Source organism: Chiloscyllium punctatum, chromosome 17 (genome assembly GCF_047496795.1).
Source record: "Chiloscyllium punctatum isolate Juve2018m chromosome 17, sChiPun1.3, whole genome shotgun sequence".
NCBI classification, from domain to species: domain Eukaryota; kingdom Metazoa; phylum Chordata; class Chondrichthyes; order Orectolobiformes; family Hemiscylliidae; genus Chiloscyllium; species Chiloscyllium punctatum.
This window is the reverse complement of record NC_092755.1, coordinates 70,714,663-70,727,474: the sequence shown is the minus strand read 5'-3', so window position 1 is coordinate 70,727,474 and position 12,812 is coordinate 70,714,663. Positions and strand designations below refer to the sequence as shown.

The 12,812-nt window shown below is 42.4% G+C and overlaps 1 protein-coding gene across 2 annotated transcripts in view; it reads right to left on the bottom strand.

Annotated features, from left to right (window-relative positions):
* The window catches only part of LOC140487946 (transmembrane protein 132C), a 1,087,857-nt gene that overhangs the window by 381,818 nt on the left and 693,227 nt on the right, over window positions 1–12,812 (bottom strand). For both annotated transcript variants that reach the window (XM_072587396.1, XM_072587397.1), the window contains exon 4: window positions 9,598–9,790. In XM_072587396.1, the coding sequence (XP_072443497.1) occupies window positions 9,598–9,790 (193 nt within the window). The remainder of the gene's footprint in view (window positions 1–9,597; window positions 9,791–12,812) is intronic.

Below are 12,812 nucleotides of genomic sequence, written 5' to 3'. Positions count from 1 at the left end.
TCTAAGCATATTCACCTGAGTAGATGAAAATTTTTGAATGTTTTAAACTTAGATCCATCTCAATTCAATGACATATTTGCTCAGGCTATAGTTAAGCTTCACTTTCCCTTAACCATCAGCATGGGAGTGACAGCAATGACATTTAGAGCTTTGTTGCTTCCCTCCTATTACACACTTGTGTACAAACTACTTCACATATTTCAAAGGTCAAGAGTTGAACTCTGCAGATTTGATATCTGCCAGTGTTACAATCAATCAACACTTGTTCCCAGCAAAGAATCCAGCCATCTGCAAAACCACTACAAGGTGGTCATGTTTTAATGTAAATCATATTTGTTTTGAACTGGGAGATAATTTCTCTGCTATGGACACCCCTCCTCTTGCTTTCTGTGCATTTGAGGTTCACTCCTGGTACAAACAAGTGATTTTTAATTTAAAACAACGTTCTGCAGATACTGGAGGTCGGAAACAAAAAGAGAAATTACTGAAGAAATTCAGCAGATCTGGCAGCATCTGTAGGAAGAAAGTGTAGTTAGCATTTCGAAGCCGGTGACTCTTCATCAGAACTATTTTTATTTGCTTCATGAGCGAAATGACAACCAGTCAAACCAAATTGAGCAAGAGCTGCTCAGAAAGCAGAATTCACACACATTTACTGTCGGAGTAATGGGTCTTTTGTAAATCATGTATAATTACATGTACATGAAAGTCATTTCAAAAGTCTCACGAAGAACAAATACTGGAAGTTTAAACATGACCAGAAGTATTGAAGCTATTGCTTTCTCCAAAGACACCATCTTCACTTATGTGTTCTCAGCATTCTCTGTTCTAATCTCAAAGCTCAAATATTGGTCAGCCTGTAGTCACCAGTGTACTAAGTCTGTAGGCACCGGCATATTGTGTACTGAGCCAGTAGGTGCGAACATATCACCGTATAACTGAGTAATTTATGTAGACATCTGTAGCATTATGTATCAGTCTCCTGTGGTCACTCTCCGACATCCAAACAGTTAAAGACTGGCATGGATTTGGAAAATTCATATTGGAGAGTTTCTCCATGAGCCCACACTGACTGGGCACCATACCAAAGGAACTATTACCCCAGATACAGACTCATCTACATACCCATGGTCCTAGAAAGGATGCTGAGTGGAAGCTATGAGCCAAATGACAGAGCTGGCAACTCTCGAGCCTTAGCAGTCCCTTCAGGAGATATGAGAGGTGGAAAACATTGGAATTAAAATGTTCACAGTGTGTTGGAGCAGAGGGGTGACTCCTCCAGCAACAAATTAAAGCAGAGAGTGAGGTCTTTGGAGGATGGAGCTTTCAGCTCGAATAATTCACAGCCTTTCGTAGAGGGAAGCATCTCCATGGAGGCCAATTCTGGCACAAAACCAGTCCACCAATGGCAAATCATCACCAACTCTTTGGGACTTTCAATATTAAATTGGCCTTCTGCCTTCGATCAACAGATCCACATCCCAGCTTACACCCCGCTCCCCCCCAACACACACACACACACACACACACACACACACACACCCCGCAAACACACACCCGCACACTCTCTCTCTCTCTCTCTCATTAGATTTTTTTTTAATAGATTACCTACAGTGTGGAAACAGGCCCTTCGGCCCAACAAGTCCACACCGCCCCGCCGAAGTGCAACCCACCCATACATCTACATTTACCCCTTACCTAACACTACAGGCAATTTAGCATGGCCAATTCACCTGACCTGTACATCTTTGGACTGTGGGAGGAAACCGGAGCACCCGGAGGAAACCCACGCAGACACGGGGAGGACGTGCAAACTCCACATAGTTAGTCGCCTGAGGCGGGAATTGAACCCGGGTCTCTGGCGCTGAGAGGCAGCAGTGCGAGCCACTGTGCCACCGTGCCACGCGCGCACACACACACACACACACACACACACTCTCTCTATTAGATTTTTTTTATTAGATTACCTACAGTGTGGAAACAGGCCCTTCGGCCCAACAAGTCCACACCGCCCCGCCGAAGCGCAACCCACCCATACCCACCCAGTAAAATGTTGGGTGAAAAGTCCCATTCCCTAATAGAGCAGTATATTGGCATCCATATCCAGATGGGTGGCAGACAATTTAATCCTCACCCTGGCCCAGTTTCCCATTCACGTTTGCTTTGAATAATATCTTTGGTCTTGACATACACTGTGCAAAGCAACAAATCAACTTGGTAATTTTTAATTTCACTGGTGTGGTATAAACATCGAATAGGCAAGATGTGAAATTTTGCACAAAACTTCTTAAGGCGTGGTTGTTTTTTGACAACTCACTTAAAAACTTGTTTCCAGGTTTCATCGAATGGCTCGTCAAAGAGAGCAACACCAAAGGATGAATGTCATCTGGTTGACTGGTGTCTGCTCTTCATGCCTGTGAATTTAATTCAAATTCCCACCAGAGCATAGAATCCACTTTGAGATTCCATAACTGAATTGTGTGCATCAACTGCAATAAGAACAACGAAACATTCAGACAGAAAGATTTACACAGCTATAGCACAATTTATGACTCCCAATTAAGTGGATTCACTGTTGCATTGTGAACAGCTAATTGAGAATTTGAACAGCAGCTCACACAGCAGTTGCAGAGTTGAACTTCATACTGAACCGAAATGGCTCACACAGACTCAGACACTAAGCTACACTAACTCTGAGACTGACCAACACACTAAGCCAGACACTGGGCCTGGCATAATCATGGCCAGTGGTACACACAAACTCAAGACTCAGCTCACAGCACATCTTTAGATTGTGGGAGGAAACCGGAGCACCCAGTGGAAACCCACACAGACACAGGGAGAACGTGCAAATTCCACACAGACAGTGCACTGACCCACACAGAAACTGGGACACTGACCATCACAGAGACCAGGACACTGACCCACACACAGACACCAGGACACTGACCCAAAAAGAGACCAGGACACTGACCCACACAGACACCAGGGCACTGACCCACAAAGAGACCCACACACACAGACACTGACCCACACAGAGACCGGGACACTGACCCACACAGAGACCGGGACACCGACCCACAGAGACACCGGGACACCGACCCACAGAGACACCGGGACACCGACCCACAGAGAGACCGAGACACTGACCCACAGAGTGACCGAGACACTGGCCTACAAAGAGAACAGGACACTGACCTACACAGACACCGGGACACTGACCCACACAGAGACCGGCACACTGATCCACACAGAGACCGGGACACTGACCTACACAGAGACCAGGACACTGACCCACACAGAGACCAGGACACTGACCCACACAGAGACCGGGACACTGATCTACACAGAGACCAGGACACTGACCCAAAAAGAGACAGGGACACTGATAAAAAAGAGACCGGGACACTGACCCACACAAACACCAGGACACTGACCTACAGAGAGACCGGGACACTGACCTAGAGAGAGACCGGAACACTGACCCACACAGAGACGGGGGCACTGGCCCACACAGAGACTAGGACACTGATGCAAAAAGAGACCGGGACACTGACAAAACAGAGACTGGGACACTGACCCACACAAACACCGGGACACTGACCTACAGAGAGACCGGGACACTGACCCACAAAGAGACCAGGGCACTGACCCACAAAGAGACCGGGACACTGACCCACAAAGTGACCGGGACACTGACCCACAAAGTGACCGGGACAGTGACCCACAAAGAGACCGGGACACTGACCCACAAAGAGACCGGGACACTGACCCACAAAGAGACCGGGACACTGACCCACAAAGAGACCGGGACACTGGCCCACACACAGACCAGGAAACTGAAGAGGACACTGACCCACACACAGACCAGGAAACTGAAGAGGTCACTGACCCACACAGAGAACGGGAAACTGAAGAGGTCACTGACCCACACAGAGACCAGGACACTGACCCACACAGAAACTGGGACCCTGACCCAGATACAGATGAGGACACTGACTCACATACAGAACAGAACACTGACCCACACAAGCTTTTGTACACTACCTTACAGATAAAACTAAACTCTGACTCACATGTTTAAATACAACCTGTTCATCCAGATGTTGGCCAAATTGCTGAATTGTGACTCCCAACGACCCAGGTACACATCATAAAGTCTGTATTTTTTTTATTTTTGTATTCTTGTTTGTGGACTGAGGGAAAGGACTATTTCAAAAACCAAGCCATGGGTAAAAAATTAAAAGGATGTTACCAAACAAGTGCTGTTTACACTGCTGTTTGTTCAAGCAGTGGGAGAGATTACTCCAGATGAGGTAAAGCCAAGGGCGGTGTCCAAGGTGGGTTTTGGTCAGCAATGTTTGTTGATCAGTCTGTGGAATGCTAACAGGTTGTCCATGGCAATGGCCTTCTGCCTGTTAACAAGTATGTGATTGGTGCCAGGGAGCTGAACAGATTGTGAGTATGAATCTTTGTTCAGGAGCCAATAGGACTTGGAGAAGGGAGGTGCTGTCCTGTTCTCTGCAGTAAAAAGAAACACCTCAAGCCTGACAAAAGCCAGATTTTTTTTCCCCTCATCAGTTGTAGTAAGTCATGGCTCTTAACCAAAAGGTCAGAGACTTTCAAGATGTGAACTATTCACCCTACGCCTTCTGAAAGCAAGTGAAAGTATCTGGAGAAGGAAGATGGAGGAGCAGCGAGTCCTGCCAAACCAAAAGGATCACTTCAACACAGTGGCTCAGTGGTTAGCACTGCTGCCTCACAGCACCAGGGACCCAGATTTGATTCTTCTCATGGGTGACCGTCTGTGCAGAGTTTGCATGTTTTCCCCGTGTCTGCATGGCTTTCCACCTGGTACTCTGGTTTCTTCCCACATTCCAAAGATGTGCAGGTTAGGTTGGATTGGCCATGCTAAGTTACCCATAGTGTCCAGGGATGTGCTGGCCAGGCGCATTAGCCGTGGGAAACACAGGGTTACAGAAATGGAATGGGGTGTGGGTCTAAGTGGGATGCTCTTTAGAGGGTCGGTGTGAAATTGTGGGCTGAATTGCCTGTTTCCATACTGTAGGAATTCTATGGTCAGGTATCATTGAAATTCCCAGCTTTCCTTCTGTCCATAACACCCATTCCTTTAGTGTCAGCCTAGATGTGTGTGTGTGTGTGTGTGTCTGTGAGTGTGTGCGTGTAGAAAGAACTTTGCAATAGAATTAGAGTTCTAACTCGTAGAGATTTATGTAAATAATTCATAATTATTTATCTGTAGCTAGAATCAATTTATTCATAATAAATATTGATCATTGTTTTCCAGTCACCTGAGCCATGCTTTCTGTCAAGATGGGTCTGAAAAATAGGAACATTTTTAAATACTTTACTTCTGTGGCAACTCCAGAAGTAGGTGGGTTTGATTTTCACTTTGCTACCCCAGAGGGGAATAACAATAGATATTGTTTTGAAATATCTAGTATCTAGAAAGTGTAGTTTGTCTTGTGGCTCTAATTAGCATTTCACCTGATCGGGACCAATAATGAAAAGCAAGGGTCATTTTCTGTGCAACCCTATTGATTACAGGCAGAACCTGTCTGTTTAGTTAATTCAAGGGAATGAGAAGATAGATGAGTCCTTGACCAAGCACTAAGTTGTTTTTCAAGGACCTGCAATAGAATTTGTACTTGTTCAAAGCCCATCTGAGTTTTTTCTCTCTTGTAGGTAGCTACTCAAACATTTACGAAATGATGTCCAGAACGCAAGTGCCTTCTGCACGAGCCCCTGCAAGCCAGCTCCAGCCCGGGAACTAGCCCACCTCTGCCCATTCCTGTTTCATTGCTCATTGCATGTTCATCTTTACAGTTGCACACAGTGTATTCAGAGAGAAACACTGCACAACTTCTCCATGTATTAACTGCCTGAACATTTGATTTTTATGGAAATATTTTGCTATAGTCTTGGAAATTTGCACCATTAACACCATTCTTGGATTTTCTACACTTTTACAAAAAGTAAATGCTCCATACCTGCACTAAAATAATTTACTGTGGGTGAAGGAGCAACTTTTTCACAAAAACTGTCTTCAGGGTAATTAGGTGAATCTTCTGTGGTTTTAATTTGCATTTTACCTTGGCTAGAAATATTTGCTGCTTTAAAAAAAAAGTTTAATTTAATCTGCTTAAAGTAAAATATAATATTTAGTTTGTGAGGCTGACATTTGTCTATTATTGACCACACATTGCAAAAGAGTCTGTTTGCAGACAATGACATTGACATATTGAGACGATATCAAGTCAAATATGACCTTCAAAGGTTGAGCCAATTTGCAGTATTCCAAGCTCTGGCTGTACCATCGCATGTAGGAAGCGGTTTGAAGAGAAGGCAATGGATTTCACAAACAAGCTTGGCTATTTGGGCTATCTAGCTAATTCTTCCATAGAAATTCAGGGCACCAATATTCCAGCATCCATCCATGGCAAATTGGTTTACCCGTGATATACTGCTCACAAGACCATCCCAAATATACTTATTCATTGCATAATGAGCTGTTTGCCTTTTAATGGTTTCTAAACATCTTCAGCTTATTCTATTTTCTGATTTAATTCTGAAACACGCTATGGATAACCTTCGTGATGAAGTGCTTATGCCTGAAACATCCGACAACTCCCTGTATAACAGAACTGTGGAAATACCTTTACAACATAAACTGCTGTAGTTCAAGAAAAGGTGGTAACCTTGAAGTTAGAGAGCCAACAGGAAGCCCTCTAGCACCAAAGGAGCTGTGTTATCATTACAGATAACGCAGAGCCTAACGCTACTAATACCATAGGGAGCCCTGCTGACCAAGAGGAATATTCACAACAGTCACTCTCTGATCAATGGCCTTCATGGACCTTTTCATTGACTTAAACTACCTGTGGCAGATAATGATTCCATCCCAATCCAACCATCCTGAAAACGGTTTCATGGTTGGGATGGTCTCTGCAAAGTGGTGCTCCAGCTGTCAGACTGAAATTATTTGCCCACTTTCATACTGGGCACAAAATGCGTTCTATGTCAGTTGCCAGTCACTTGGTTAATTCCAGATCAATAATCCTTGACCAATGCTAGGTGAACTGATCCACAGTCACCTGATATATTAATCAGAGTCTAGAATAGAGCGGTGCTGGAAAAGCACAGCTGGTCAGGCAGTATCCGAGGAGCAGGAAAATCAACATTTCGGGCAAAAGCCCTTCATCAGGAAACATCAATTTTCCTGCTCCTCGGATGCTGCCTGACCTGCTGTGCTTTTCCAGCACCACTCTAATCTAGACTCTGGTTTCCAGCATCTGCAGTCCTCACCTTTGCCTGATATATTAATCAGTCAAAAAGAAACTTCAGAGAGAATTACACATTAACGCTTGGTATTTATGATAATTAACTAAAACAAAAGATCAAACTGTCGTCAGTGACTGTTCATCCAATCGGACAGTTTTGGCTCTCTCCCCCGGCCTCTTTGGATTACCAGCTTCCTCTAATAATGGAGACAATCCAGAATGCATGTAGGCTCTTCAAAAGGCAGAGTGTCAGAATGGCTCAGGAAGGAATCATGATATCCACAAGCTTGCAAATCATTCACAACAACTACAGTATGCCTCCACCATTGGTGTGGGTATTCTACACATAACCTTGTTTTGCCACAAAGTAATCAAAGGCAGCAGGGTCATCAAATCCGATTCCCTCAGCCTACTCTTTGATCTGAAGCAGAGTTGTCCAATTTCATGTTAAAAGGTATTATCTCCATAAAATCTGTGAAGTTGAAGTGGGCGGCAAAGTTCAATTGATACCTGATTTTACAGAACCTGCATGTTAGGACAACACCATGTTTTCCTGTATAATGATGGCAAAGCATGTATACCACAAACCGTTTCTTTTAGTCTGTCACACTTTGAGGCCTTATGCAGAGCACTCAGCCATCAAGGCAGCTTTATCTCAATGACACCAACCAAAGTGGGATGACCCTACTAATCCCATGTTTTGAGCACACTGTCATGCTCAGAGAGAACAAAGTTGGACAAGCAGATATGCAACAATGTTGGCTTATCTCCTTTCAATGCTCCCCATGTGAGTGTAAAAATCGGTGAATGTGTATTAACATGTGTGTTCCAAATCTCCAATAGTTTGTGCTTTGAAGCACTGGGTGGTATGTAATGATGGAGCAAAACTGCATGAGGGAAGTTACAGGAAACTTTCTGCCTTTGTAGGGGAGCTGTAAAAATCCTGATAATTGAGAGTGAACGGTGAGTGGTTTAATGGCTTCCTTCTGTAGTGTAACATCCTATGATTTTATGGTAATAGGTGAAGACCTTTTCCAATTGAAGAACAAGGACCATCTCATTTCAGTTGTCCCTTATCGCGTCATTCAGTCACTGACATATATTCAGAACATGATTGTTCGATTATTGCAATATCAGTATTAGTTAAAGGATCACTTTCTTTAATTTTCCTTCTTTTTCTATACGAATCACCCCAATGGAAATCAGGAACTTATGCTTTTGAATAATTATGCTTTTACTTCCACTAAATTGCATTTTCAATGTAATTCTCATACATTTTGTAAAGAATGTTTTTAAGTTGGCAATCAAACAGCTGCCCTCTGAACTTATGAAGTCAGGATATGAGTCACAGAAATGACTTAATCTTCTTTGGTTTTTCACTTACTATTCCATATTTATAAGATAAATTACACCATATGGAATATCAACACTATGGTACTCTTTTTCTTTAAAAGTAAAGATGAGGTGTAGTTTGCACAGAGTGGAGTATGCTTCTCCTGTTCAACCACATTATATAATGCTAACAAGTATGTGATAACCCCTACAAAACCCAGAGAAATCACTAACTAATTTCCTTGTGGAGCTCATTAAGTATAAGCTCCCTTAGCAACAGGCAATGGCCTGCCTGGCTAGAATTCATCACCTGAGCCCTTCATAAAGTATATCCAGACGGCAATCCTGTGGTGCAGTGGTAGTGCCCCTGCCTGTGAAACAGGAGGTCTGGGCTCATGTCCCACCTGCTCCATTGCTATGTAATAACATCGCTGAGCAGGTTGATTAGGGAAAAATAGATTAAATTACAAACAATAAAAGCAAACCCAGAGATGGGTCTGCAGAACTGTCTGCCCCAACCTGGGACTAGCCTATGTACACCTTGACTCTATTTTAGTTCAACAATAAATGATGTCCCTTTCAAGTTGGGCTTACTGAATTAGCAGACAGTGTTCGAGGTATTTTGTATGTTTAGTCATTCTTGCTATCGTTCGTGCCTGGTAAAAATGACGTTATAATTTGTTCACTGGTTTGTCACAAGTTAAACAAAGAAACAGTTTTCTGCTCATCTGTACCCACAGGTCTGGATGCAAGCTCAGTAATGTCTCAACAGAGAGTTGAGAAATGCATGAAACAAACACAAAGACATGACATAACATTGTTGAAAGTTCGAACTGGAATTCTTGAAAATGGCTGTAACAAGGTTTAAGTGTAAAGTTACACATGTATTGTGCAAATCACATGTCAATCACACCATTACAAAATACTGAGCAAAGGCAAGTGGTTTCTCTGTGAAGTCTCCTACCATAGCAAGAGGTACAATCTTTGTAATGTCCCTCTGACTGACGTGCAGCTCTGATACAGCTTTGTCCTGGTCTATCTGGGAGGTCCTGCCGGGGTATTCCACTTGCCACATGATTCGACGAGTCACCGACAAACTGCTGAAGTTATCCATTTCAAAGTCCATCTGCATGATCTCATAAGATGCACCATCAACTCTGTAAAGAACATTGATTCATTAGGCTCTAAAATGATTTCTGATGAAATATCTTTGCATCAATAAAAACAGATCGACTCAGCACCTCAAGAGTTGTGTTTTTTCAGTGTTTCCAAGGTCAAAAGTAAAAACAAAGCGATATTAGTTTTTCTTTTTAGAATTTAATTTGGTCTTAAGCAGATGGTTCATTAACCTTTATCCCGCTTTTAGGTGCCCTGATTGTGTAGGCCTACTCACTCAGAGGCACACATTCAGGTGGGTAGCTCAGTGGTTAGCGTTGCTGCCTCATCACCCCAGGGACCCAGGTTCGATCCCAGCCTCGCACGACTGTCTGTGAAATTTACACATTCTCCCCATGTCTGCGTGAGTTTCTTCCCACAGTCTAAAGATGTGCAGGTTAGGTGTATTGGCCAAGCTAAATTGCCCACAGTGTTCAGGGATAAGTAGGTTAAGGTGCATTAGTCAGGGATAAATTTAGAATAATAGGGTAGGGGAACGGGTATGGGTGGGTTTCTCTTTGGAGGGTCAGTGTGGACTTATTGGGCCGACGGGCCTGTTTCCATATTGAAGGAATTCTATGATACTGACCCCTAATAGGCATAGAAGAACAATAAGAAATGAAGCTCATGTTGTTGAACTGTATGAATATTTGACCACAGAAGAGCTTGGTAAACTTTGGGAATGCTAGCTCCACATCTGACCAGCCCCTACTGATTGTTGTGCAAGAGAATACCAAATGTTTTTCTGTATCGAGAGTGTAAGCCATCACTAAACTAAAAGTTTAGCCTGTCCAGAAGAAATTTGCAAAGTAGTTTGCCAAGGTGAACACAGCTTGCCTCACTGGCAGGGAAGTATGATTTGAATAAAACTACTGCGTTAAGCAAAATAAATCACACCCACATAATTATCAAAAGAAGTAAAAGCAGAGTACTGCGAATATTGGAAATCCAAAACAAACACAGAGAATGCTGGAGAAACTCAGCAGATTTGGCAGAATCGGTGGAGAGAGAAACAGAGTAAATGTTTCGAGTCTGGTTCGACTCTTCTTCAGAATAAACAAAACGAACAAAAATAAAACAAGTTTGACAACAACAATGATGAATGCCCAGAAAAGCATGAACATTTTGCATGGTTGTGTCAAAGATACAATTACTTTCTGAAGCAGAGTAGAGGATCAGCACTGTGTTACTCCACACTGACTGCACATCCCCTTAAAAAAAGTGACCCAGTTAATACCTACCCCACAACAAACATCACGTAAACAGATTATCTGGATATTGATATTTTAAGAGCTTTGTTGTGTGTAAATTGCCTGTTCCATTTCCTGCATTACAATACTGACTACATTTCCAAAGTGCTTTATTCGCTATAAAGTGTTTTGGAATATTCTTAGTTAGTGAACTGCATACTGTAAATTCCAGTCCTTAAATAACTAAGCAGTTTGATCTTCAAACATATAAAACATATTCTGTTCTTTTAACTAAGTTAAGTAAGCAATTTAAACTTTGTGAGAGAAATGTAAAATCTCTCCCAACTAACAAATGCCATTGATAATGTCTTTAATCTTCACAACTTTAATCTTCATGACATTTGTTAAAGCATAATGGAGTAGTTTTTCATCTTGACCACTCAGGTCTTGCCTTCGATTGGACTTACAATGCCGCTTACAAAACCTCACAGATTGTTCATCCATTCATTTAAATAGGAAGAAAATCAGTAAGTTTATGTGGAAACCCAGAATGATCCATTTAAATGCTTTCTTATATGAATAAAATCCCAATGATGAAAATCTGCAGAATTTCACAGCTTTGATAAATCCAGTGATTCACAGTAAATCATTCTTCATGACAAAAATATTTTACATTAAAAGAATCTGAGCTTCAAATTACAATACACATTCAACTCAGCCATCACATTCATGTTCTAGCAATCAGGCGATTTGGGATTGGAAGCACAAATTGCCCTTTCCATGTGCTGTGGTTATTATTAATGGTCAACTAATCTGGCTGGCAACTGGGCATTCTCCTTTTAAGGGTTTAGCCTTACGAAAAGCACTAGGATTATGCAGGTTGACATTCAGGCAGGTCTCAGAGATAGGGGCACAAGGAATCATAGCCATACAGCCTGCAGAGTAGAGGTTAACTCTGACTGCTTTACATGCACAGCATCAATCAAAGCTGGTGGATTATTTATTAGCAGCATCAGGTTTGCAATTTGGACCTAAAGGGAAGGCAGTTTGTCAACACAAAAAGAAGGAGGACTGTTGGTTAGGAAATTCCAGATGTTGAACATTTAACAAAGAATTTGTGAAAGCTGTTGAACACCACCAAATACACTCAACATTACAGTTATATCATTTACTAATAGTCTGTAATGCATTAATGCTGCATAAGTCAATGATGTATGATGTATTAATAGCCTAACCGAAAGAAAGAAGCAGAAAATAAGTTGGAAAACATTCAGTCATTAATTAAATAATCTTGGTATCCAAAGGTGAGTGACAGCCCTTGACACCAAGGCAGCACTTGACGAAGTGTGCCATCAAAGAGCCTTATCAAAACTGCAGTCAATAGGAATCAGGGGAAAGCTTACCATTAATTAGAGATATGGAGCACAATGGAAGGTGGCTGTGATTAATGGAGCCCAATCACCTCAGCGTGAGGAAATCCCTGCAGGAATTCCTTAGGGTACTGTCCTGGTTGCAACCATCTTGCCTGTTTCATTGGGTGGGGCTGATATTGAGGGTGATACCAATTGATTATGACAGAATGTAGGTAAATTATCAGCACAGCCAGGCCAGTGACAGGTGGAATTACATACAGAGAATTGTGAGGTGCTACATTTTAGAAGTAGTAAAGGGGCAGGTCGTTTGGACTAAATGGCCAAGCTCTAAGCCAACATGCAGAGATTTTTAAAAAAACTTAAGTGTCTATGTGCATAGATGTTTCAAGATCCTAGCACACATTGAGAGATTGATTAGCACTTATGAAACTTAGGCTTCACAAATCAAAGTATTGAATACA